This window comes from Equus quagga, chromosome 7, assembly GCF_021613505.1.
Source record: "Equus quagga isolate Etosha38 chromosome 7, UCLA_HA_Equagga_1.0, whole genome shotgun sequence".
In the NCBI taxonomy this organism is placed as follows: Eukaryota; Metazoa; Chordata; class Mammalia; order Perissodactyla; family Equidae; genus Equus; species Equus quagga.
The window spans coordinates 75,992,929-76,020,368 of record NC_060273.1 but is presented as its reverse complement, the minus strand read 5'-3'; the positions used below and the strand labels follow the sequence as shown (position 1 = coordinate 76,020,368).

Here is a 27,440-nt window from a genome sequence, read left to right as displayed (position 1 = left end):
CCTTGTCAGGCTTTGGTATCAGAGTGATGTTGGCCTCATAGAATGTGTTAGGAAGTGTTCCATCCTCCCCAATTTTTTGAAATAGCTTGAAAAGGATAGATATTAAATCCTTTCTGAAAGTTTGGTAGAATTCCCCAGGAAAGCCATCTGGTCCTGGGGTTTTATTCTTTGGGATGCTTTTGATTGCTGTTTCAATCTCTTTCCTTGTGATTGGTCTGTTCAGATTGTCTGTTTCTTATTGACTTAGCTTTGGGAGGTTCTAAGAGTCTAAGAATTTATCCATTTCTTCTAGGTTATCCATTTTGTTGGCATATAGTTTTTTGTAGTATTCTCTTATAATCTGTTGTATTTCTGTGGAGTCTGTTGTTATTTCTCCTCTTTCATTTCTGATTTTGTCTATTTGAGCTTTCTCTCTTTTTTTCTTTCTAAGTCTGGCTGGGCATTTGCCAATTTTATTTATCTTTTCAAAGAACCAGCTCTTTGTTACACTGGTCCTTTCTACTGCCTTTTTTGTTTCAATAGCATTTATTTCTGCTCTGATTTTTATTATTTCTCTCCTTGTGCTGACTTAGGGCTTTGTTTGTTCTTTTTCTAATTCAGTTAGGTGTAATTTGAGATTGCTTATTTTGGATTTTTCTTGTTTGTTAGGGTGTGCCTGTATTGTGATGAATTTCCCTCTTAATACAGCTTTTGCTGTATCCCATATGAGTTGATATGGCATGTTATCATTTTCATTTCTCTCTAGATTTTATTTCTTGTTTAATTTCTTCAATGATCCATTGCTTGTTCAATAGCATGTTATTTAGTCTCCACATCTTTGTCCCTTTCTCAGCTTTTTTCTTGTAATTAATTTCTAGCTTTATAGCATTACGATCAGAGAAGATGCTTGTTATTATTTCAATTTTTTAAAATTTATAGAGGCTTGCCTTGTTTCCCAAGAAATGGTCTATCCTTGAGAATGTTCCGTGCGCACTTGAGAAGAATGTGTATTCTGCTGTTTTTGGATGGAGTGTTCTATATATGTCTATTAAGTCCAACTCTTTTAGCTTTTCGTTTAAAACAGCTGCACCTGCCTTTATGTATTCAGAGTGCTTTGTACCTGCCTCTGATACAAGTGAACAGCAATTTACTTGTCTGCCTTATATATTCTTTTAAAGTGTTTATTTAAAAAATATATTTACTGATAAAATTTACATACTGTAAAATTTAGTAAATATACAATTTAATCATTTTATTTATTGATTGAATTTTCCAATTATGCAGTCATCATTGTAATTCAGTTTTAGAACATTTGAATCTCCCTATAAATTTCCCGCATGCCTATTTTCACTTAAGTTCTGATGCCATCCTCAATCATAGGCAACCATCAATCTGCTTTCTGTCTCTATAGATTTGCCTTTCTGGACATCTCATATGAATGAAATCAAACTATACGTGGTCTTTTGTGTCTTAATTCTTTTACTTAGCATAATGTTTTTGAGATTCACCCATATTATAGCATGCATTATTATCTTACCCTTTTTTATTGCTGTATTCTTTTGTGTAGACTTGCCACATTTTGTTTATATATTCATTGGTTAATGGGCATTTGAATTGTTCCCACTTCTTGACTATTATGAATAATCCTGCTGTGAATATTTGCATGCAAGTCATTGTGTGCACGTTTTATTCCATTTGAATCGATACATAGGAGTGGAACTGATGAGCCATGTGCCTCTCATCTTTGATTCCCTGATGGCAGGAACCTCACCTTAAGGTTTTAGTATTGCTGTAGTGGTCTTCAAATTGGCTCATCTGGCATGCCTGCCACATGATAGGTAGTCAAACTGATCAGGAGATATTTATGGCATAATCTCATGTTCTGTAAACCTTTGTTTGGTTTTTATGCACACTATCCCCTACTTCCCCCACTTGGAGAGAGTATCTTATCTCAATTCCTTGCAATCCTAGCAGACAATCCTAATGGTTTTGGCTGGTGTAGATTCTTATTTGCAGCAAAGCCCTATCTAAACTTAAAAACAGTACTTGTAGGACAATGCCCAATGAACAGTAATAGAGAAGTTTATGGCTTAGTTACACTGTGTACACGTTGTTACTCTATTGACTGTCTGGTGAGGGTATAGAAGATGAACAGAATAAATGGTCTCCTATTCAAGTGGACTGGATAGAGCGAGGAAAGTGTTTTGGGCGTCTGTGATGTGGTCTACATGAACTGTTTTGTTCTGAGATGAACATGTCTGTAACCAAATGACGTTTCCCTACCAAAGTACTGTTTCATTTGAACTGGGAAACAGATGCCTGATAGAAGAAGAGGAGACTGGGTTCTTTCACCAAAGAAAATGCTATGGAGTTACTAATGCTATGAAGAACTACTTACTGCCAATTAAGAGAGATTAGTTGAAAATCTAGAAAAATATTTAACTAATGTAAATCCCTCTGTATTTTTAGCCTCTTTTCTACACCCCAAATCTCGCTCTTACTTTACTTGCCGAACTAAGACTAAATTGTGACTTGTATCAGTTTTCATTTATAAACAGCTTTCTTCCTCATTTTGAATGTAGCCTGTATGCTCCACATCACCTGAAGAACTAAGTTTGTTGATTTCCCTGAGGTTATTGGTGAGACAGGTTCCTTGCTATATATTTTGACAAACCAAAAGGTTTTGTCATCTCTAGGCAGCTCCTGTTTTTCACCATCAACATCCCCAGAGGACAGGACATATGTTTTTAAGAGAAGGAAATATCATTGTTAGATGTCTAAGTCAAAACTGATATGGTAACTGATATGGTAGCAAAAGAGATTAGATTAAATGAGATCATGTCAAAAGGCCTGACACACAAGGCTCAACATGGGTTCATTTAATCTAGTTAGGAGTTTCACATTAATAATTTCTCAGTAGTGCTTAAGACCATGGACATTAAAGCCAGATGCCCGTTTTTGTTTCTTTCTTTCTTTTAGGTCCTTCTTAATCACTTCCAAACTTTGTAATCCTACACAAGTTTCTCAATTCTTTAAGCCACAGTTTCCTATATAAATGCAATGAGGTTAATAGTACTACTTTGTTGTAGCACTTTATAGGGCTGCTAACCTGCTAAATGGTAATAAGCAATAATGTGTACACATACTGGTGCCATATCTGGTATTTATTTCTGCGTTGTACCTCAAGACACTGGAAAAGAAGGTTTGTTATACACACTTTTCCAATCACATACTCTAAGTGACTGAGGGTAGTGATGGTATTTTTCTTATATTCTATCTTCAGTATTTATGATATAGTAGGCATGTAGCAAATACTTAGTGCACATATATGATAGGTGAGGCAAAGTTGATTTTTACATCATAATTCTTTTTTCTTGTGGAGAAAAGAGTATTTAAAGGAAAGTTTGTTAGATCGTCCAATTCACAGATATGACCTGAACACAACATGTTTTTGGAAAATACTGAATAGATTGTATAGAGTAGCTGGCTTATCACTTTCCCCCTTCTGCCTTTATTGTCTATATTGTGCAGAATTGTTCTGAGATTCACTAAATAGTTGTACCTTTTTCTGGGAGAGAGGTGATTTTAAAATAAGCTAAGAATTTTGACTAGGTAACATTTGTTTCCATAAAATGTCATTTTTCATGATAAAGACAGTTATATTTGGAGAAGCCTTCGGGAGTGAGTTCTTCCTTCTCTCAGTACCCTTTGCAGTAATTGGCACGTGACCCTTTGAAGCATGGATAGGATAGTCTTTGGGTCTTTGGCACCAAGGTTAAGCTCATTTTGAATTTACGCCATATTAGCATGCAGACATTGCCACATTGACATTTAAATGTCCATTTTAGCATCTTAAGATTCCTGAAGTGATAACTACCTTCAGTAGGTGGAGGAAAAAAAGTAGAAAAATTGGAACTGCACAAGTTCTACAAAAGCACATTGGAGTCACATAATGAAAAAGCAGGTTTTTTTATTATGATGTTTCTCCATATTTGGCATTGCTATAAATGGCTAACTAACATTTACTGCCAATTCAGTACAAATGTGTGGTTTGGTAATACCAGAACAGCAAATTTAAATGAAAAATAAAAGTTAAACGTTTCCACACAAGATTTTACAATCTGACATTTCACTGCGTAGGTAAAAAGACATTTTTTTTTGTTTTACTACAGATTATTATTTAGCATGAATAAAAAACTACAACTTTTATTTTTAAACAGGAGTCACTGGTTTTAATTTTTACACATTTTAAAATTACTGTGATAAAAAATAATGAAAAAGCTTCTTAATAATGCCATCCATACACAGTATAATATAGATTTGTCCCCATTATATAGCATTTGTTTAATATACAAAATAGAATATTGACACACTTGAATCTATATGTAGTTAAGCAAGTTATTTGAGGAGGGCATTTTCATACAGCCTTTCATCAGAAAATAAAATCCTTCTTTGAGGCATTTTCTAGAGAGAAGCTAATCCTTTCCCGAAAACCTGCTCACTAGTCCTTGTGGACCAGGCTGACTGATAATAGTCTGGAAAATGATGACACTTCCATTCAAAGTGGTTAAAGTGTCCTCCTTTCACTCTTATTTTCCCTTCCAACTCGCAAACCAAGCACATAAAAACACATTCATCTACAGCTACGGTCTTTTGGGTGACCAACCAAGATGGAAATCTCATTGAGTGCTGTCATGGTTCTTGACAGATCACCATTCTATGGTGATGTAGTTTTAGGGTATTTAACAGAACAGCAAATTTAAATGAAAAGACAATGATAATAGGTTGTATAGATAAGTAAAATTGGAATTGCTCATCCCACCCCCCCATTCTGAAGTGAGGTTGGCTTTCCTTTATATGCATATCCAGAGCTCATCCTTTGCTAATTATCAAGCTCTTTATAAGACACTAATCATGTTAGTTTTCCTTTTGAGGTGCTATTTATTTTATTTTTTCTTCAGGAGAAGGCGGGTGCTCTTTTAGGTTTCTCTCCCATAGTTTTAGACAATTGGGTATATATGCCCTAAAAGGGCTTGTATAGTATTCCACAGCAAGGCCTGAAAACACTGAGAGGGTCACTTTTTTCCACCAGTAATTAAAATACTTTTCAGGATTTGTTGTTTGTCACTTAGGCATTGTCGTCACTTCTCACTGAAGTTACTACCAACTTAGTTTGGGATGGCAAGATACCACATACATAGAAAATGAAGCTGCATTCAAATAGCACCATATCCTTTTTCACTTAAATCCGTAATCATACTCGAACATAAGGTACCTTTCTTCTTTCCCACATATTCTAAAAGGGCACAGCTTATTTTTCCATTTAATGTACAGCCTCATATAATTTTATGAATGTCAGCTGATTTCCTTTTAACAACAAAGTGCATATATTTTTTTCACTGAGCTCTATTTTTTGAGAGCCAAGGTTGTTGGGACTAAAATGAGATTAATGTGTGATGTGCTTTCTGGTTTTAACCACATAACATTCTACAAATGAACAATAATTTATCTTTCAGAAGCTCTTTTTGAAACTTAACACTGTCATTGATAATATTCAAGCGGTATTTCTTAGGCACCAAAAATTTCACATCCACTTGGGTTACAAACCATCTTAAAATACTTTGAGATCAATTTAAACCATTACAAAAGGAACATTCCCTTTTAGAGAGCATCCAAAAAGCAAATGATTACATTTTTTATTAAATAATTTTTCCAAAATACTGAAAAATAACAAATAACATTCAAAAAGCATTCAAAGAAAACATAAACATGTCTTCATTTTGTTTGGAAATGAACTCTTGTAGGATAGAAAGGAATTAGTGTATTATTGGCAACCTATGAGATTCTGCACTATTTACATATTGCTGGTACCTCTATGCATATTATTGCAAAACTTCTAAAGCCTCTGTTTTTATTAAACTGTTGGAGAGGCTGTATGTGAAAGTAACTCTGCTATTAGATAGTGCCTTTAAGTGTGTAAGCATCACCTTCTGTCCCCTGTTTACACACTTTAGCGCAAGGGGAGATTTAGTAAACTAAACCTGCGCTGACACACTCACTGTTGGAATGAGAAGGGTGGTCATTCTGGGAGGCAGAGGATTACTTCCTCTGTGATCTGAATGGGATGGAGCCTCAGCAACCTTCACTGCACACAGGGCCAGTCTCCATTTCCTTCTTCCCCTAGGGCAAACCTGTTTGGTTTCTGAGACCACTGCTGCCTGTATGAATGCTTGCACACTCTATAAATCATATAGGTTATCCATCAACATTTCTTTGACCCCTACAAAAAATATATAACATGTCATGATAAAACAATCTCATCTAAAAATCATTCTTATTTTACACTATACAAGCTATTTTACAGTCATTTTAATAAATTGCATGTAAAGCTGCAGTAGCCCTTCCCTTCCCAGATTAGTGAATACCAATATGATATATATCTGAAACTATAACTAAATATAAAAATATATTAGAAGTTTCATATTTTTAATATTAGATTTTCAGTTTTCTGTTACACAAATAATTTGGCCACCTTGAATAGAAATCAGATTTCTTGTGGCTTAGTAAATATGTTTTGAGTTTACAGAAAGTTGGTAAGGTGCACACAGAAAGGGCTACTACAGCTTCTATTTTGTTTAAAATAACTCTCAACAGCAAGGAGGAGAAATTCACAAGGCTTTTGTTAAATTCTATGGCACACATAGGGATGTGAGGGATATGTAGTTTTACAAACATGGAAGTCTGACATACATTTCTAAATCACATAAATCAGTAGCTGAGCTTTCCTGTACCACCAGGAAAGATAGACCAATTGGTGACAGATGGGAATGTGAAAATGGGTGTCTAGCCGCTTTTGCCATATTAGAGATTTCTTTTTTGGGTGAAGGTTAGTGAGATGAATTACTTGGTCTGATTAAAATCTCTCAGCTTATTTCAGCTGGTTATCTGGAATCATAACTTTTAAGAAGTTATACAAACTTCAACAAAAGGTCCTGAAAGACAGTTTACCAACTTTTTTGCCATGTAACCATTGCAGAGATAGGGCACTAAATACAAACAGGACCTCCTGGTGGTTTTGTTCTGTTTTAAATAGTCTTCTGCAGTCGCCTCCACAGCGCAGCCACTGGGCTAGGTGCTCTACACCAGTTAGGATGGTCAATTTGCACAATCTATTTAATTCTCCACTGAAGCAGATATATACAAAATGTGAGCTTTTTTGAAAAGAATACTGGAGATTTGAGTCAATTTTTGTGGTCTTCTGATAGCTAAGTGCCATCAGGTTAGAAGCACCAACCCATTTTCACACAGAAGATTAATGTTTAGAGTTTACTTAGGAAAGCTATGAACTAGCTGCCTATCTTAAACAGCTGTACAATAACTTGAATACAAAACTATGTAAGAAAAAATGAGCAAGCGTAGTTCACTGAATATAAAGGAAATTGTTAAAACCAGACAGTAATAGCTATAAAAGGCACAACTTCCCTTTTCTGATACACTTGTAAACTTTTTTCAGGTTTCCATGCATAAATGAAAAAATGCTATCCTAACTATACAGGGGAAAATACACCAACAAAAAGTCTAGAAAATTTTGTCCAGCTAACTGTGAAAAGTATGAGCAGAAAGTTTGTCAGCAGACTTCGGGCACTGGCGGTTTAGATGCCATCCCTCTCTGACAGTGGAGAGTACCCCCAAATCATTGTTTCTAATTTCTGGGACCCACCAACTATCACTTTATACTTTTCCCATCACTGAAAAGTGATGGCTTAGTTGCTTCAGTTGCCAAGTCTTGGCCCTCTAGAAACCACATGTAGTGCGTATTTAAACAAAACGAAAACAAAAACCAGACCATAACAAAAAAAGAAAAAAGTAAAACAACAAAACAGCTACAGGACAAATTGATGTTTTTGTACAATAAAAGCTATAAATTCAACTTTCTTTAAGGCAACCTCTCTTATTAAGGCAGTCACTTTTGATGAAACAGAAGTTTTTTGATATTTCCATTTGAATATTTTGGTATCTGATTGGTGATGATTTCAGCTAACATCTCTGGGAATTCAATACTCATGGTCTTATCCAAAAATGTCTGGAAGCAATAGTTAAGGAGGTTTTCAACCACCTGCAAGAGAAGACATAGAAACGGATCAGAAGGGACATCTCATGCTTGTTGGCCTCTAATTTTTTCTTTCTTTTTAAATATCTGACTGTAATACACCAATCTCTGCTGGACTTCCCCAGGTTAAAAAGTAGTTTAATTAAATAAAATGAGCACTCAGGTACCAAATACATTTTGAATTCCTTAAATTGTATATAGAATTATATGGAATTAAGTGTTTCATGATGAGCTGTAAGTACCATAATATATGAAGGACATACTCTAATTTAATGGATTAATCATACAAAAATAAGGAATTCTACCTTTTTAAAAATAGTGCTGTTAAATTCTCTGTACCAGCATCATGAATTTATATGTACATGACCAGATGAAATGATATTTCATAATTTGCCTTAGGAAAAATGTGTGTCAAACTGAAGTTCACAAATTGAACTCAAACCATCACCAAAATCCACAAACTAACTAACTATTGGTGTATAATTATATACACCTATCAGAACATACTTTATATCTCAGAAAATCCTTGATATTTGAATTTATGTTTGACGCTTACATCATGCATGGAGTCCAAGAGTTTTGTCAGTTGATAAAACCGCTGCCAGTTCTGACTGGAGTTACCTTCTCTCTTGACAATGGCTTTTCCTAGCTCTTTGATGTAGGTCATTCTGATTTCATCAAACAGATCTTGGCTCTTCAAACCTTCCTTAGGAACTAAAAGGTTAAGATGTAATCAATTAAAGAATTTTCTTGTGATAACTTTTCATATATGCAAGTAGGGCATTTATTATTAAGAGCACACTTCATAACTTACATTATCTATATACTAGTATTACATTCTATTGAAATATAAGCATTTTCAAAGGATCTTGAAACTACAGCCAAGAGAGAATATGGGATAATAGAAAACCGGAAGACTTAACCTTGGGTAAATCACATTGTTTCTCATCTGTAAAATGCAGCTGGTGATGACACCTCCTTCCTAGTTCACAAAGCTAGTTTGAAGACCAAGTGAATAATACAGTGACTGTCATTCTGCCCTTGAGTTTAATTCTAGTACAAACATAGAAGGCTTCAACAACAGTGTTTATTCCACCAGTTACATCTTGGAATATCTGTAATATCACCAGTCAATAAGAACTTAAAATCAGCATGCAATACATCTTATTAATCAATGTGTTACCATACTGAGTTGATATGATTCCAATCTACAAAGAAACTTGATTTTTTATGTAGACTATAAATATGCCTTACTGGGGAGCAAATATCTGTCCTTCCCTTATATACTTAGAAATACAGAAAATACCTCATGGATTCTGGATCATAAAATTGGTATAAAATCATTTTTTTATATTACTCTTCAAAAGCTGATACTTCTAAGGACTGTGAACTGAGGGTTAATTGTGGTTTCACTTACTCTTACAGAGTTATGACATTTATAGAGTGCTACATTTCTTACAGTGTGCTTCTAGGAACTCTGGTTCTGTGTTAATAATGGTTAGGGAAAAAAGGTTTTGATGGTCAAAATTTAAGCAAAACTGAATGTTTAATACAAAGTTAGGCAGATTTATGGTTTTCAGGACTTCTAAAGCTATGATTATGCACACTGTAGGGAAGGGAACACATTGTTTCCCAAACCTCACTTGTGATGGCATCTTAGAAAATGCTGAAATAGAGGAAAAGCAGTAGATTTAGGAGCAAAGTCTTAAAAATTCTTACTTGTCCCATGGAGTTGAGTATAAGCTCCCTGAGTCTGTTTCCTTCTCTATCTTTCTCACTGGATTTTAAAAAAATTTTTATTTTTTGGGGGGCTGGCCCCATGGCTGAGTGGTTAAGTTCATGCACTCTGCTTCAGTGGCCCAGGGTTTTGCTGGTGCGGACCTAGCACCACTCATCAAGCCATGCTGAGGTGGTGTCCCACATAGCACAACCAGAAGGACCTTACGACTAGAATATACAACTGTATATTGGGGGGCCTAAGGGAGAAGAAGGAGGGGGGGAAAAAAAAAAAGAAAGAAGATTGGCAACACATGTTAGCTCAGGTGCCAGTCTGTAAAACAAAAAATTTTATTTTTTAAAATCTGGATATAGTTGACATATAACATTAGTTTCAGGTGTACAGTGTAATGATTAGATATTTGTATATATTGCAAAATGATCACAAGTCTAGTTAACATCCATTACCACACAAGGTTAGAAAAATTTTTTCCTTGTGTTGAAAACTTGTAAGATTTACTCTCTTAGCAACTTTCAAATATACAATATAACTATAGTCACCATGCTATACATTATATACCCATGACTTATTTTATAGCTGGAAATTTGTACTTTTTAGCCCCCTGTATCCATTTCTCCCACTTCCCCCTGCCCTGCAACCACCAATCTGTTCTCTGTATTCATGAGCTTGTTTTGTTTTTATATTCCACATGTAAGTGAGATTATATGGTATTTGTCTTTGCCTGATTTATTTCACTTAGCATAATGCCCTCAAGGTCTATCTATGTTGTCACTGATGGCAAGATTTCCTTCTTTTTTATCGCTGAATAATATCCACAGACACACATTTTCTTCATTCATCTGACGATAGACTCGTAGGTTTCCATATCTTGGCTATTGTAAATAATCCTTCAATAAATATGAGGCTGTATCTATCTTTTTGGGTTAATGTCTTCATTTTCTTCAGATAAGTACCCAGAAGTGGAATTGCTGGATCCTATGGTAGTTCTATTTTTAACTTTTTGAGGATCCTCCTTACTGTTTTCCATAGTGGCTGCACCGGTTTACATTCCCACCAGCAGTGTACAAGGGTTCCCTTTTCTCCACACCCTTGCCAACAGTTGTTATTTGTTGTCTTTTTGATAACAGCCATTCTTACAGGTGTGAGGTGATATCTCATTGTGGTTTTGATTTGGGTTTCTCTGATAATTAGTGACATGGAGCATCTTTTCATGGTACCTGTTGGCCATCTCTACGTGGTCTTTGGAAAAATGTCCATTCAGATACTCTGCCCGTTTTTAAAAATTGAATTTTTTTTTCCTATTGAGTTATATGAATTCTTTATATATTTTGGATGTTAGCCCCTTATCAGCTATATAGTTTGTAAATATTTTCTCCCATTTGGTAGGTTGCCTTTTCATTTTGTGGATGGTTTCCTTTGCTGTGCAGAGATTTTTCATTTGATGTAATCCCACTTGTCTAGTTTTGCTTTTGTTGCCTTTGCTTTTGATGTCAGACCCAAAGAATCATGCCAAGACTGATGTCAAGAGCTACCACCTATGTTTTCTTCTAGGAGTTTCATGGTTTCAGGTCTTTATTCAAGTCTTTGATCCATTTTGAGTTAATTTTTGTGTATGGTGTGAGATAATGGTCATTTCCTTCTTTTGCATGTGGCTGTCCAGTTTTTCCAACATTATTTATTGAAGAGACTGTCCTTTGTATATTCTTGGCTTCTTTGTTGTAAATTAAATTGACCGCATATGCATGGGTTTATTTCCAGGCTCCTTGTTATGTTCCACTGAACGATCTGTTTTTATGCCAATACCATACTCTTTTGATTACTATAGTTTTGTAATACAGCTTGTGAAACCAGGGAGTATAATGCCTCCAGCTTTGTTCTTCTTTCTTAAGATTGCTTTACCTATTCTGGGTCTTGTATGGCTCCATACACACTTTAGAATTGTTTGTTCTATTTCTGTGAAAAACACCATTGGAATTTTGGTAGGGATTGCATTGAATCTGTAGATTGATTTAGGTAGGATGGACATTTTGACAGTATTAATTCTTCCAATCCACGAGCAGGGAATATCCTTCCACTTATTTGTGGAAGTTCGGAAGAACTTCTTTTAACATTTTATGCAAGGCAGGTATACTAATGAGTAATGCAGTTTTTGTTTGAGAAGGTCTGTATTTCACCTTCACTTCTGAAGGATAATTTCACTGGATACAGAATTCTAGATTGGTGATTCCTTTCCCTTTTTGTTTGCATGGTTTCTGATTAGAATTCTGATGTAATTCTATAGCTAAGCTGTTATTTTCCACTGGATTCTTTGAGTAAAATATGCCTAGGTTTTGATTTTTTGGTGTTTATCTTTCTTGGTGTTTCTGAGGTTCCTGGATTTATGTTTGGTGTCTGTCATTAATTTTGGAAAATTCTCAGCCATTATAACTTCAAATATTTTTTCCATTCCTCTCTTTCATTTCTGATATTCCCAATACTTGTATGTTACACCTTTTGTAATTGTCCCCACAGTTCTTGAATATTCTGTTCCGTTTTTTTCGTTCTTTTTTCTGTCTACATTTGAGTTTGGGAAGTTTCCATTGATGTGTCACCAAGCTCAATGGTTTTTTCCTTGGCTGGGTCCAGTCTAATGATGAGCCTATCAACAGCATTCTTTATTTCTGTTACAGTAGTTTTAATTTCTAGCATTTCCTTTTGGTTCTTTCTTAGAGTTTCAAACTCTCTGCTTACATTACCCATATGTTTTTGCATGTTTGCTTTTTCCATTAGAGCTCTTAACATATTAAATTGTAGTTATTTTTAATTCTCTATCTGATAATTACAACATCTGTGTCATATCTGTCTGATTCTGATGCTTGTTTGTCTCTTCAGACTATGTTCTTTCTTGCCTTTTAGCATGACTTGTAATTTTTTGCTAAAAGCTGGATGTGGCATTAGAACTGAGGTAACCAGGCTTTTGGTGTGAGGTTTTATGTTAATCTGGCTAGGATCTGAGCTGTGTTTAATATTTGCTATAGCTGTAAGGTGTTAAGAGGTTTCAGTCTCCCCCACAACTCCCCACCCTGTTGTCTTTGGGTTTCCCTAAGAACTCTTTCTTATATGGTTGTGTTCTGTAGCTCTTTCAATTGTAATCCAGTTATGTTATACTGCTCATATGGTGGTAAGGTGTTGGGGATAGGGAGTGTTTTATACTTTTTAAATTAAATTTCAGTTTTTTTAGTAGGCCTGAGTCCCTGGCCTGTTACCTTCAGAAGTGGTTCTGGACCCTTTTTTTTCCCTTCTTCCCCCACCCCCTTCCCTTGCATGAGATAGGAAGCTAGACTGGGGCTGGAGTTATCTAATCCCCCAAGAGAGATAAAGCTCTATTACAGCAGTGTCCCTTAGAGGGCAGAAACATGAGGGAATCTTCTCCGATCCTCAGCATGAGAACTTGGTGGGGCTTCTGGAGGTAAACTCAAGAAAGTGTGGGAGACAAACCTCCTAAGACTGGGTCCCCAGGAGTTTTTAATTGTCAGTCTGTTCCTCACTTAGTCTCCAGCAGTTCATCAAAATTACCATAAGTATTCCTACTAGTTACCAGCTCCGGTAGCTTCTGTTCCCAGTAAGCTGATCTTGGCTGTGCTTCTCTGTATTTGCCTGTTTCTCCAGATTTTAAGGTGGTGGTTTGCCCTGTGACCTCAATTCTCTGATGGATCTAAGAAAAGTCACTGATTTTTAGTCTGTTCAGCTTTTTCTTGTTGTGAGGAGGGGAGTGATAGCTTCCAAGTTGTTTACTTGTCAGCACTGAAACTAGAAGTCCAGCCTTCATTTTTCAATTTTTTCCTCAGCATTTTGAAAAGAATCATTGTATTTTCTTCAGTTGCTGCTGTTTGGTTAAATTGCCTCTCCTTTGAAGATCTCTTTTCTCTGCCTATTTGGTGATTTTCTCATTGACCTTGTTAATCAGCTGGATTTTCTTTATATGTTCTGTGGAATTCATTGAGCTGCCTGGATATGGGGTTTTGGGTCTTTAGTTTCAGCCATTATCTCTTTGTATAATATTTTTCCCTATTCTCTTTAACTTTTTATTTTGGATCTCTGATGATTATGTCAGACCAGAGGTGTTTTTAACTGATATACTGTGAATGGGTTACTAATGTGTTAAGATAATTATCTGCTATGCTGGTCACCACTGTTTGCAAGTGGCCTTACTCATTTACCTCAGTGTACTATGCTGTACAAATGCTATCTGTCATGTTTGTTATGACATGAGAAGAGTTGTGAAGCATTGTTTTAGGTCTTCTCTCTCAATCATGCCTCTTACCTCTTGTTCATTTACATATACACATAATACACACATATGTATATATGCATTTTAAAAAGTGTATTCTGGCTAATTTCTTCAGATATTTCTGTTTAAAGGTCTCTTTAAATCTGTCTAATCTGCTTTTAGATCCATCCATTCTTTCTTTAGTTTTACTTCTATTTCCAACCCCTGTCTTTAAACTTACTAAATATTTAATTCACACCGGGTTCTGCAAATACCCTCTAAGAGAAAGCTAGTTTCAGAGTACAGCTTACTTCTTTGGGTTCCTGCCTGTACTTAGTTTTTAATTTTTTTCATCCAGCATTTTTGGTGTGAGGTTAAGGTACCTATTCCAGTATTCTACTAGAGGAGAAGTCTAATTATATCTTAAAGTATGTATTTTGATCCTTGTGATTCTGTTCTTTTAAAACAAAAAAAAAATGATACGTACTAGTTCAGTTTACTTTTTCTTATCATCTACAATGAAAAAAATACATAGAGCTCAGTAAGTCTGTTATGTATAAAACTTAAATCATCATTTTTTACAAATAAGATTGGTTAGTATCTTGGCACTGACCTATACCTGGATATTATCAATCAAAATCATGATCAGAACTTTAACTGTTATAAACAATATCAAGCTCACTTCTTTAACAAGTGTAGTGCAAAAGTATCTAAAAAACCTACAGCTAAAGATCAGTGCTAATGAGTTATGGAAAATTCTCTTACCTTGATTGAAATATTAACACTCCTTAAATCTATTAACATAAAACAACTTTTTGTAGAACAAAGATAGTATGAAAGCATTTAGATTGATGAGTGCTTTGGAAAAGCTTAAATAGATCAAGTCATATGCAACATCTATAGCTTAAAGTTATTTGGCAACTTTGAAACCACAGTTGCTAATGGAATGAAGACTTTTGAAAAAATTGCAAATTTACTTTTTTACTGGAATGGCCTAAAGTTTATAATACTAACTGGTTCACAGACCTTTTTTTATTAGTTGTTGAAAAGGCCACATTTTTACTAATATAGACAGGACACTTTGTATTTTTCAAAATCTTTCTAGTTTTACTTAGACTATTTTCACCTAGCAAAGGTGTTACAGTTTATCTATCAGAGCACACCTTTTGTAGGATGCATCTATTTTTCCCATAATTTCTTATACACTTTAGGACTCATTGTATAACTAAAATATTTGACCAAGTAACATTGAAGTAGAAAAACAAAAATGAATCTAGTTGGCTTTCTGTCTCCACATCTCCTATAGTGGTGTTATCAAAGGTCACAGGAAAGAAGGAGGAAGTCTGTACACATTCCAGATCAACAGAGACCCCCAAATGGCTCACATACTGCTCTATTTCTCCATGACACCTATTTGTCTTACTAATCTTGCTATCACTGGGTGTGCCATTCTAAAATTTTACATTTATGAAAATCTAAATTATCTGACTAGCAGGAAATAGTAGTAGACTTGGTATAATTATTAATGCTATGTATTCAAATAAGTCTTTGTTTTTAGACTTCTATAGTTCATGCTTTTAATGTATTTAGAAGTGAATTTTAGAAGTGAATAGGTGTTCTACCAACCTGAAGAGAGAAGCAGTAAGGTTTTCATGCAGAGATACTCTTCATAAGATACCTGAAGCCTGTGTAACTCAGAGGCGATATACAGCATATGTTTACATTGGTCATACATGCAGGGTAGAGTCATTCTCTGTCTGTGAAAGAAAAATGTCAGTGTTGGAGTTAGAAAGAAATAGTGCTTGCTCCCCAAAATGTACATTTTTCTGTTTTATTCTGCAAAACTGTGAACTCATAAAGGAAACCTAACTATTGCTATTAATGCTCATTCCCTATAGCTCAGAATTTTGGAAAACTTTCCTTAAACTTGTTCCCTAGTCTATGGTCTAGAGCATCTAAAGACACTACTGAACAACCTAATTTTACATTAGAGAAATTATTTTTCTATCCTGCATGCCATGCTTGTTTTACTTAAGTGTTTAGAGTAAAACACTTACTCTAAGAATAAAATGGGAATTTATTCTTACAAAATTTATTACCAGTTGCTCATTTGAATCAAGGTTTTATTTTACGGTAGCATTTGAACATGGCTAATTAGAGAACACAGTTTTAGATACTACTCATTTAAAAATCAAAAGACATTTTTTTCAGAGCATTTCATCCTAAAGATAACTATGTGTGATACTGTTTATAGTTATGTAGAGTATCAGAACTAGAATGACTCTAGGCTGTCTGATACCCAAGATCTGCCTCGACATGATGTGACTGAATATTCTTCTAACTAAAGGTACCAAATGAATTCTCAATTAAGATTCTCAGCAGTCATTATCACATCTACGATTTTCAAATAGATCTCAAATAGGAAAGTTCAAAAGTTTCCTAGCTTTTTAAATGACACTAAGAGCCTGAAACTGTGCCCAGTTCATGGTTTTTAAAATACTTGAAGATCTGGGGTTTTTTTTAGTTTCTAACAGAAAGTAATCTTGGACTTTACAGAAAAAAAAGGTTATTTTTCTCTACTGAAGATTATTTCTTTATATGATAAAACAAACGTGAACTGTATACTGCCTAAGGTGATGGACAGAGGAGCTCACATGACTTTCCAAATTTAAAACCTGCTCTTACCAAAGAGGCACATTCCCAATCCCCTAATAGGAATTAAGCGTTCCTTTTATTGGAGATATCTTTTTCTGCTTTATTTTTGACAAAGTTATAGTGTAGTAGAGTAAGTAGACTAAAAATTCATTCTAGTTGGCTGTACAAAAGAAAATTTTTTTCCCACAACATTCTGACCTAAGGACAACTGTGAGAGACTGTTTTACAGCTACAGACAGATGGTCAGAACTTGAATGTATACTTCCTGACATCCAAAACCTGCCTGTCACAGACACCAGAGCGGTATGGAAACACAGTAGGCTAAGAGAAAGGAGGTGGCGATGGCCTACCTCTATCATACACAGCAGCATGAAGACACAAGAATGGGAAGTAAAAATGCCCTCTTCACAACTATTGTTCCTATAAGCCATCCATCCTCCAATAGAGCTGAACACTGACTAAAAATGATCCTTCAACAACTAGCTGAAATCTTTAAAAAGCACTTTTCTGTATCCCATAATTAAAATGAAACTAGTTTAAATTTATTGAGAAAAAATTTCTGTAATTCTTACTTTATGTAAGGAATGTTGTGGCATGATCAGGTTATGCTGTGACTGTTTAAATCTAAATTTGAGTGCCTCTGAAATAAAAACCCTAAATTAGATTAATTTTGTAACAGGAAAAATTAACTTTTCATATAAATCTCTGTTCACAGTTTCAGTTGCAACTAAATGACTTCAAGTTGCTTTTTAGAAAGTGACTGTAAGTAGTAAACATTGCCAACCTGATATTTTTAAATAAGCATAGTTGGATTCTGAAATGAGCAGCCAGTACTTAGAGATTTTCAATGTGTCTTTGAGTTTTACATTTAAGCTATGTATATTTATCAGTTAATTCAAAATTTGATCAAACAACTTAAATCTTGTTAAATTGTGATGCAGTGGTTTGAACAGTCCTCTTTGGCAAGAGCCTGTCAAGGTGACTTCTTTCTCTGACACAGATACCTAAGAGTGTGTCTGTGTGGAGCTCGGGTCTGGCCAAGCACACGGCAGTGCCTGCTAGCTGAGGGCTGAGATACTGCCCCTTCTTAGAATACAAAGAGGTTGATTACAGCATATATATTTCATTTAGCTCAAATGACATCTCCTCCAAGGAGCCATTAGCCACCCTATCTGAACTGATCTCTCTTTAGTAAAAACTGTATCACAATCTAAAATTATTATATTTATTTGGTGGTCATCTGTCTCTCCTAACTAGAGTATAAGTAGTAAAGATCAGGAACCTTGTTTGTCTTGTTCTCTGCTGTAGTTCTCTTCTAATGTGTACCAGGCACATGTTAGGAGTGTGATGAGTATTTGTGGCTCCCCTCGAATCCATTCTCTATCATATTATCCTTTGTTTGAAACCCTCCACTGGCTTCTGCTTGCTTCTAGAATATTCTGTTTGACTTGGCCCCTGTCCACTTCTCTAAACTCATACAATATCCTCAGTGGCTTTCTCTCAATTCCTCACACAGGCCAAGGGTGTTTCTAGCCTTTGCACTCATTTCCTCTGCCTGGAATGCCCTACCTTTCACAAAGCTTATTCTTTTGTACTATTTAGTGCTCAGCTATTTAGAGAGGTCTTACAGTCCCCAAATCTAAAGTAAAGTGGCACATACTTCTCTCTCCTCCTCTCCCCCAGTCACACTATTGTATCATGACTTTCTGAAATAATTTTGGTCATTTCTTTGATTTTTCCCTATCGGAATGTTAGCAGGGGCCTCTTCTAGTGTGTTCACTATTATAGCTCAAGCTCCTAAAATAGTGTCTGGCACTTGGTAAGTACTCAAATATCAGTGAATGAATACCGTGCTGGAAAATAAGTATCACCAACACAGATACAACACCAAGTTTAACTGAATAGTTCAGCTTGGATTTCAAGACTAGTTTTTTATGCAGCTCGCCCAATAAAGGGAAAACCTGCAATCTCTGCTGTAAGTAGTTCCCATTTATCCTGCCAGATATATAGCCTTGGAATTACCTAGTAATAGTATAAAGAAGACATGTCCTGGATTTAGAATTACCCCACTACTTGCAGTTTGTTGCACAATGCGTAAGAATTTCTTTTAAAATATCTGGAGCTAGTATCATCTAATCTCTACTGAAACACTTACAATAACTTACTACATAATAAGGTAGGCCCTCTCATTTAACACTCAGCTCAAATAGATGCTTTTCTATAACTTCTACCCATTATTTTTGTGCCTGGCACATCCAGCAGATAAAACAAAGTTTCCTTTATCTTCATAAGAAAGTCTCTTCAGGCTGTCCTCATCAGTCCCCAGTCTCCTTTTCTCTTTCTTCCAAACATCTCTGTTCATATGTTCATTTCCAAACTCCTTGCTACTCTGGACATATTTAAAATTGTCACTGGGGGCTGGCCCTGTGGCCGAGTGGTTAAAGTTCTGTGTGCTCTGCTTCAGCAGCCTCGGGTTCGTGGGTTCAGATCCTGGCTGTGGACCTACTCTACTCATCAGCCAAGCTGTGCAGGCATCCCACATACAAAGTAGAGGAAGACTGGCACAGATGTTAGCTCAGGGCAAATCTTCCTCTCACACACACACAAAATAATAATAAAAAACAGCAAAGTTGTCACTGTTACTTTTAATATGGCATTCAGTTCTGAACACAAACTACTAATGATGGATTGACTCACATAGAATGCAGTGGAACTACTATTCTAATAATGTGGTTTAAGATTTTATTAAAAATTTTTTGGGAGGGCTGGCCCCGTGGCTGAGTGGTTGAGTTCCCATGCTCCACTGCAGGCAGCCCAGTGTTTCGTTGGTTCGAATCCTGGGCGCGGACATGGCACTGCTCATCAGGCCATGCTGAGGCAGCATCCCACATGCCACAACTGGAAGGACCCACAACGAAAAATATACAACTATGTACTGGGGGGCTTTGGGGAGAAAAAGGAAAAAAAAAATCTTAAAAAAATTTTTTTTGGGAGACAGATCAGTGGCATGGTTGCCTGGGGTTTGTGGGTTTGGATCCCAGGCATGGACCTACACACTCCTTATCAAGCCATGCTGTGGCGGCATCCCACATACAAAATAGAGGAAGATTGGCATAGATATTAGCTTAGAGACAATATTCCTCAAGCAAAAATAGGAAGATTGGCAATGGATGTTAGCTCAGGGCCAATCTTCCTCACCAAGAAAAAAAATTGGGGGGGAACCCTTGTCAGCAGCACCCAGAGCTCACAATTAAAGAAATCTCTATCTTATTTCACACAAACACAAATCTCCTTTATGTTTTACTCTGCTCATGCCAGGGGTATGTGTGTCTGAACTCCCTGTTTGCATTCTAATAAAGGAGAGAAGCGGTGGGCACGAGAAGTAGTAGTACAAGGTAGAAAGTGATAAGAACTAGAGATATACAGTAGAGAGGTCTCATATGGTGAAATGAACATCATGAGCTAAGAGTATGTTTTAAGAATGGATCATCTGAATGGGAACAATGAGTATGTGAAGGGGAAGAACGAGGCCAGGGTCTGAAAAGCCAGAAGCCATGCTGAGTATGCACTGGGTGGTCAGTGAGGAGACACTGAAGACATCTGTGTTGGGGAGATATGTGATGTGATCAAACTGTGCTTGAGGAAGACAAACCTAGTCAACATTATGGAGGATACAGCGGAGGCAGAAAACTAGTTAGGAAACAACTGTAATGAGGTAAGGGGAATGGATACTTGAAATATTTCACAGGTAGAAGAACAGGCCTAGAGGACAAAAGAATAGCTGATTTATGAAATCTTAAAGCTTGGTTGGTTCTCTCTCAATTGAAAAAAAAATTCTTGTACTCATGTTCTTTGCAAGTCATAAACATTGAGCGAGCTCTGCCATGCAAAGAGATACCTCTTATCTCTGGGTCCATACCTTCCTCCCCTCAGTCTAGATGTCCTCTGTAATTGTCCCTACTGAAAGTGAAATCAACATGAATTGTATCATGTACCTTTTCTTTGCTGGAATAGGGTTACATAATTAAAACAATGTCACAGTAAGATTCTTTTTTACTTGCTATAGACTTAACTGACCCCAGAGATGCTTCCTGTTTAAAAAATATCCTGAAACATGTCCTGGGACAGTAATATTGCCACATGTGCATTTGCTATACATTACACCTGGCCTGCCTTAAACAGTGATAAACAACTATATTTCAAGTTTGTCCAGTTCCAAGTTACCTAGTAGGACTGATTCATTCCTGAATGATCACAGTAGCAGTCCATTAGGAAAACATCAGCTGGTTAAAAATACCCCCGTGAATACAGGGAAAATGACTCACAAATGACTTACTCATTAATAATCAGATCAGGAGCAAAACACAGCATGCTTCCACTTGATTGTCTGTATGATCTCCAGCCCAGGGCAAATGCCATGAGGAACATCCAGGAATATTGCAGTAGGGTCATTTGGTCATCCAGGTGTAAGTTCCTGAATCCTGAATTAGGAGAAACAAAGATATGAGGAAACACTCTAGTTGTCAAAGAGAAGATCATCTCTCTGAAAATTGCCAAGGATGAGAGATCAGTTAACCTTGTGTGGGGGACCTCTAACAGATAAGGAAAATGAAGCACCAAGTGGGCACAGTTTTCCTTTGTGATCTGACATGTTAAGACCAAAGCCCTGTTCCTCTAGTGGCAATAAATATAACCTAATTAAGATTGAAAAACAAGAAGAAATTCTGTATTTTTGGTAACTCGCATTTTACATTAAGAACAATAGGAGACAAAGGTCTATGTGGAAATGTGCTTACCAAATGCAAAATTAGAATAATTGTGCTTTAATTTGATATTATTTTAGAGATGAATGTGAAATAATAGATTGTTTAAGGTACCTCACATATAGGTCTCTTCTGTTAAAGTTTGATTTTTTTAGTTTATATATTTCTAGATTACATTATACATGGTATATGTACCATTTGGTATATATGGTATCAAATTAAGTTCTGTCAAGCATATGATACTTTCCTAAATGATTAATAAATCCTGTCTAACAAATCAGAAATGTTTGCTCTTAAGGAGAGCCAATCCAAAAGGAAAAAAGAAGTTTAATTGTTTTAATTCCTTTAGTAATACTAGTATTTTGCCAAAACCTATGCTGTCTTTCATAATGACAAATTTTGGATAATGGAATGTATATCTTTTAAGTATAAAAACAAAAACAAGCATTTGAAATTAAAATCATACCAAAAAAAAAAAAAAACCAAAGCCCTCAGTACTTTTTAATAGCATTCAATGTAAGACAACTTAACAGTAGCCAGTTTCTGTCACCTTTTGCCTATTGAGCTAAATATGAACTAAATATAATAAAATAGAAAGCCAAGAGTCCTGGCTTGGGACATTATTCATTCCATGAATTTAAATTTAAAAATTTCCCCTGATATTTATACCTCTTTTCCCCTTGATAGAGTAGCGATGACAGGTCGTCAGGTTACTTCATTCTTGTTCTGTCTCTATTCCTCTCTAACTATAAAGTTAGGGTTGATATTAACATTGACCTCTGCTGTTTCATATCATCTTAAAAATTAGATGAACTAAAATTTAAATTCCATGTGTATCATTTTTAGTGAACAGTTAAAATCATTCTACTTTAGTACATTTTGACAAAATATCACTATGCTTGATTTTTACCAATTTTACAAACAACCTAATTTTTAACATTGAAGGAGAACAAACTGAATTCTTAGAAATATTATACATTTTCTTCCCCTAGACTTAAGTGTAAAAGGAATTTTGAGTAAATCCTGTAACTCAAGTTCTGATGTTACATTGTGTTATCTGAAATCACCAAGCTCTGAGTAATAATCTCAAAAAGAGCGAGCAGTATAAAAGTTTTATTACAGACTCTCGACTCTCCCATATTTACCCAGCTCTCCTCTTGTTAGTCCCCAGAACCGAGTAAGAGAAACAAGACATACCATGGGACCAGGATGATAAAGAGCTGGAGTGATTTTAGGAAAATACAAAGGTTTGTACCTTAACTGTGTCATCTTTTACATCTTACCTGGTATCGCCTTTGCCCATTTCACTGCTGCAATCACTTGCCGCCCACCTAACATGTTGAGTGTGGTCATGATCCGCCAAGTGGAGTCTGGAATAGAGCTATCATATCCTGCATATAGCACTTCGGGTTCAATCACCTCCAACAGTGACACCAGAGTAGGGGTGAGTTGTGGTAATGTTGCAGGAACTATTGTTTTGTTGGCAGGATTTTCAGAAGTTTCTTGTGGGGAGACTCCTGTAGTGGCCTGAATTCCTTTTATCTTTTTCTTTGTTTTTCGAGCTGTGGTATTAAAAAAAATACACAGAGATGAGTTGTAATGGGAAGGTCTGGGTGGCACAGTTTATTCAAGAGGTATTTTAACTTCTCAAACTATTTAGATTGAAAGAGGATAAATGTTTTATTTAGCATTATGATAAAGTGACATGGGAGAAAAAAATTTTTCCTGAAAGCAAAGGATCAAGAGGAACCCATTTGTATATTAATTTCTTCTCCAAATAAGACAGTTACTTCTTAACTACAGTTTATACAAAATTAAGTGTCTTACCACACTATGTTAAAACAATCTAAACACATCACTTATATAGATTCTTCCATAAATTAATCTCACTTTCATTCCAAAGTCAAAATTTTTGTTAGTTATATAAGGCAAATTACTTTTACTATCATTTGAAAGAAAGACTGTAAGCTTGAAATACCAGACTAGAAACTGTGGCTTAGGGTTAATCTAAATTATGGTAATATATATAATGAAGAGAGCTATATTATTTATACCCTTGCACAAAGTCCCTTTCTTCATTCCATAGCCTTCTTACCAAGATAGTAAGATGACAGAGATCACATACTAAAGACAATATTTGTTCTAACAGCAGAAAAATTTCTTTTTACCTTTATATGATGGGGATACTAATCGGCACTAAAAACTTTTGGGGAGATAAAGAGAAAAACTTTGAGTTCCTTCACATAAATTATCAGTGGATAATTTTGCTGTTACAAAAGATTTATATTGATGACTCACCCATTCTCATATTATATATAAAGTAACTAAAGCTATCTTTTATCTTTGACCTAGTATGGAACACTGTAATCAAATTACAACTTGGATTCTGTAGATTTTTTAAATAAACGTATTCATACTCTTGAAGTTACTTGTTTTAGTGACAAATAAGAATTATATTATTCTTCTTTAGTATATATATATGCTGCCAAAGCGAGCACAGAATTTTAGTATTCTTGAAGAGAAAGTACTCAGAGCTCCAGGGAAGGGCAGGGAATGTAATTTATATGGAAGAAGAAATGTACCTGCTTCAATTATCAGGGATAATTTTGCTAAGGGAAAAGGAAATGCTAATTACTGTTTAAAATAATTATCAGATCCTCTGTCCCTAAAAAGACAAAATACATAGTTGGCGAGGATAGGTGTGGTGGCAGGAACTATATCTCAAAAAAGCCTGTCCTTTACATTGAATAGAATGGTCCCATTTCTTATTGTGCTCTGTGCTGAATGTGGTAGTGAGAAATTTAAGAGTTTTAGTTAACATTTCAAAGTAGAGAAACAGGATCATGACAGATCTATTCACATTTATTTTACTAGGCTCTGTTGAAGACAGTGTGGTCTAGGAGTAAAGGGCATACATATGTGAATTTAAATCCTGGCTCTGTCATTTTAATAGCTGCATATCTATGCAAGTTATTCCCTGGGCTTTAGTTTCCTCTTCTGTAACATGAGGATAATACTCGTACCTATCTCATAGGGTGGCTGAGAATTAAATCAGTTAAAATATGTAATGCTTAGAACAGTTCCTGGCACACAGTAAGTGCTATATAAGAACCATCATTACCTCCACTGGTAGTAGAATATGGTTTTAGAATATTTTGAATTCAGACAGTACGAGTCAATAGAGGAGTGGTAAAGTTTAACAAAGGAAGAGCTCCTGTACATAAGGCAACCCTGTAAACAACTAAAGGTGTCTCACTGAAACCCAGATCTCAGTAGCATGGAATGTACTTTGTTGACAAAGTAAAAGAAAACATGCATGTCCCAAATCAATACACTGAGAAGGAACTATAAAAACCTCAATTAACCATAACTTTAAGTTGTCTAGACTGTGTATTCCTACACTCCACATTAGAACAGGGAAGAAAGGATAAGGATATACTGGAGGATTTAAAAAAAATCTTCTGTGACTCAGTACATAACTAGGTTGATTTCTTACTATTTATGTATAGTCTTACATGAGAGAACTGATGCTTTTGAATAAAGCTGAAAAAGCACTAGTGAGCCCAAGTGTGTTGTACTGACTTGCTCAAGAAAGAAAGTGTACTAATGTTTTCATATAACTTTAGTAAGGAGTTGTTAATTGAATTAGTTAAGCAATCATTGTTTTTAAGCAATTTAGTTAAGATTTTACTCCCTGTATAAAGTTCCTGACCCCTTGGAGCACGTAGTAGGACAGCTCCTGTTCTTTTTTCATAAAAGTAATCTTATTTAGTTTAAAACTTAGCTTAAAAATATTAGGTATGAAATCTGACAATGTCATCAGTCTCTTTGCCGGAAAGTTCCATTGGACATTTTATACAAAAAATAAAACTATAATTTGGAATGACTGCAATACACTTTAAAATGAGGTAACTATAAAACACTTAGGATCACCATTAAAAAATTCATTTGTCCTTAAATGCCAGGCACTTTAAGCAGTGAAGAAGGCTGCCTTAAAATAAATCTTGAGAATTACTTGGTATGGGGCAACAGTATCAAAATACACCACTTGCAGTACTAAGTTACATTTATAGAGAGAGACTTGGGCTCTGAGAGGACCAACTGTTTCTGCAGTTACTCTGGGCTATCGTGAAACTGCTTGGCTCAGGGGAAGCACTCTGATGAATAAGAGAATATTTCTAAAGACTGTAAAAAAGTAAAAATAAGCATGAAACACATGGCTCATCTACATTGTTCTTAAGTATTATGGTCTGCCAAACATTTCTGGCACACACACATAACTACTCCAAATAAAGGTATTGTATATACTGGAATAATTAAAAACAAAAATGAGGCTTTCACACTAGGACCACACATACACAAAAAACCTTGTGAACTGAGAATTTTCAAAACCTTTCTTTCACTTTTTCTACAAGTAGAATAACATTAACAACTGCATATGTGCTACCTGATATCTAATATATTATTAAATGACAAACTAGAGCTTTGTAAAAGTGGACATAATGTTAATCTTGGCCCTACTCTAAGGCATTTTTAATAATAGGAGAGTCCAAAATAACCTCTTGGAGTAGAAGCATGTGTATCAAAGACTAGCATGCAGTAGCTCTTGATGCCAAGTTTCTCCACTATTCTGATCGCTTATTTTGACAACTTATAAAAGCACACAGTATGGTTCTTTTTTAATACAGTGTTTCGAGAAATTGCAGCTCAGTTTACATTGTACGCTTAAATTTTATTCATTCAAAAAAATTCTGATTTTCACCAAAAGATCTGATTAGAAATGGCAGTGATGGTATATTTGATAAGAGAAAATTAGATGTCACTTGCTGCCTTGGTCTTCCTTCTAGTGATGTAAAGGTAAAGGGCACTGCAATTGTCACTAAATTTGTAAGAGGGAGGAGAAATGGGACAAACTTTATAGTTGATATATCTTATTTCTTTTGAATAAAAATTCCCTTATACCTTGGATAGAAGAAGAATTGTCTGGAAGAGCATTATATGCTTAAATCTCCAGAGATCTAAATTCAGGAAAAATGTTACTGGGTAAGCAACCATACTATATTACTGATATGATAGGATTTTATTTGGGTTTGTCCTTTGAGTCAACTTATTTCTAAATATAAAACAGCTGAGATGAAAACCTGGGGATTAAAGGAAAGTAGTAAAATTTTGGCTGGAGAAAACAAACCAATCAGTAAAAACTGACATGTCTTAATATGTACTTATTTAAGTGGTCAGAGAGCAGCAAAATGAAACTTGGTAAAATATGTGCAAAGATCTGGAATGTAAGAAAGTGAGGAATCTTGGTATTTTTGTGTGTGTGTGTGAGGAAGATTGTCGCTGAGCTAACATCTGTGCCTTTCTTCCTCTATTTTATGTGGGATGCTGCCACAGCATGGCTTGATGAGTGGTGCTAGGTCCGTGCCTAGGATCCAAACCTGTGAACCCTGGGCTGCTGAAGCAGTGTGCACAAACATAACCATTATACTTACCAGGCCGACCTCAATAACTATCTTGTTTTTATTTAAAAAAGAAATTATCCTTTTGGCACTGAAAATGAACTTAAACATGAATTTGTAATTAATCTCTGAAGCTTCTGTAACACCTAGAAGAAGATGTGCAGCTATAATTTTCTTTAAAATCAATGCTTAACATGTTGGCACTCTGCAGTAAAGTTTAAGCAAGCTAGTCATGCTCAGAAAAAATTTGGTTAAGTGATTGCTGTGACACGATTGTCTGTAAACATTTGCTATGGAAATAAGAGTAAGTGAGAAGATAATGTTGTGTATGTGGTTTGAGGAAGTAGACTCTTCATAGTCACACCTGTAAATCTACTTTATATTTAAAAACACACACAGTGTGTGCTAGATAGCTACAACAGTTAGTCTCTCTTCTACCAAAAGAACCACATGGTTTCCACTTTCCCTCTAATATCACCATGTCTTA

The 27,440-nt window shown here is 35.5% G+C and overlaps 1 protein-coding gene across 8 annotated transcripts in view; it reads right to left on the bottom strand.

Annotated features, from left to right (window-relative positions):
- Positions 1-3,929: 3,929 nt before the first annotated feature.
- NR3C1 (nuclear receptor subfamily 3 group C member 1) overlaps positions 3,930-27,440 on the bottom strand; it is a 111,667-nt gene continuing 88,156 nt past the window's right edge. For 7 of the 8 annotated variants that reach the window (XM_046666091.1, XM_046666090.1, XM_046666093.1 and 4 more), the window contains 5 exons: positions 22,778-23,056; positions 21,068-21,212; positions 15,703-15,833; positions 8,646-8,803; positions 3,930-8,095 (listed from right to left, as the gene is read on the bottom strand). In XM_046666091.1, the coding sequence (XP_046522047.1) occupies positions 7,943-8,095; positions 8,646-8,803; positions 15,703-15,833; positions 21,068-21,212; positions 22,778-23,056 (866 nt within the window). In that variant the 3' untranslated portion in view covers positions 3,930-7,942. Of the gene's footprint in view, positions 8,096-8,645; positions 8,804-14,557; positions 14,590-15,702; positions 15,834-21,067; positions 21,213-22,777; positions 23,057-27,440 lie in introns of those variants that run through there. The other variant, XM_046666096.1, reaches the window with a different exon arrangement.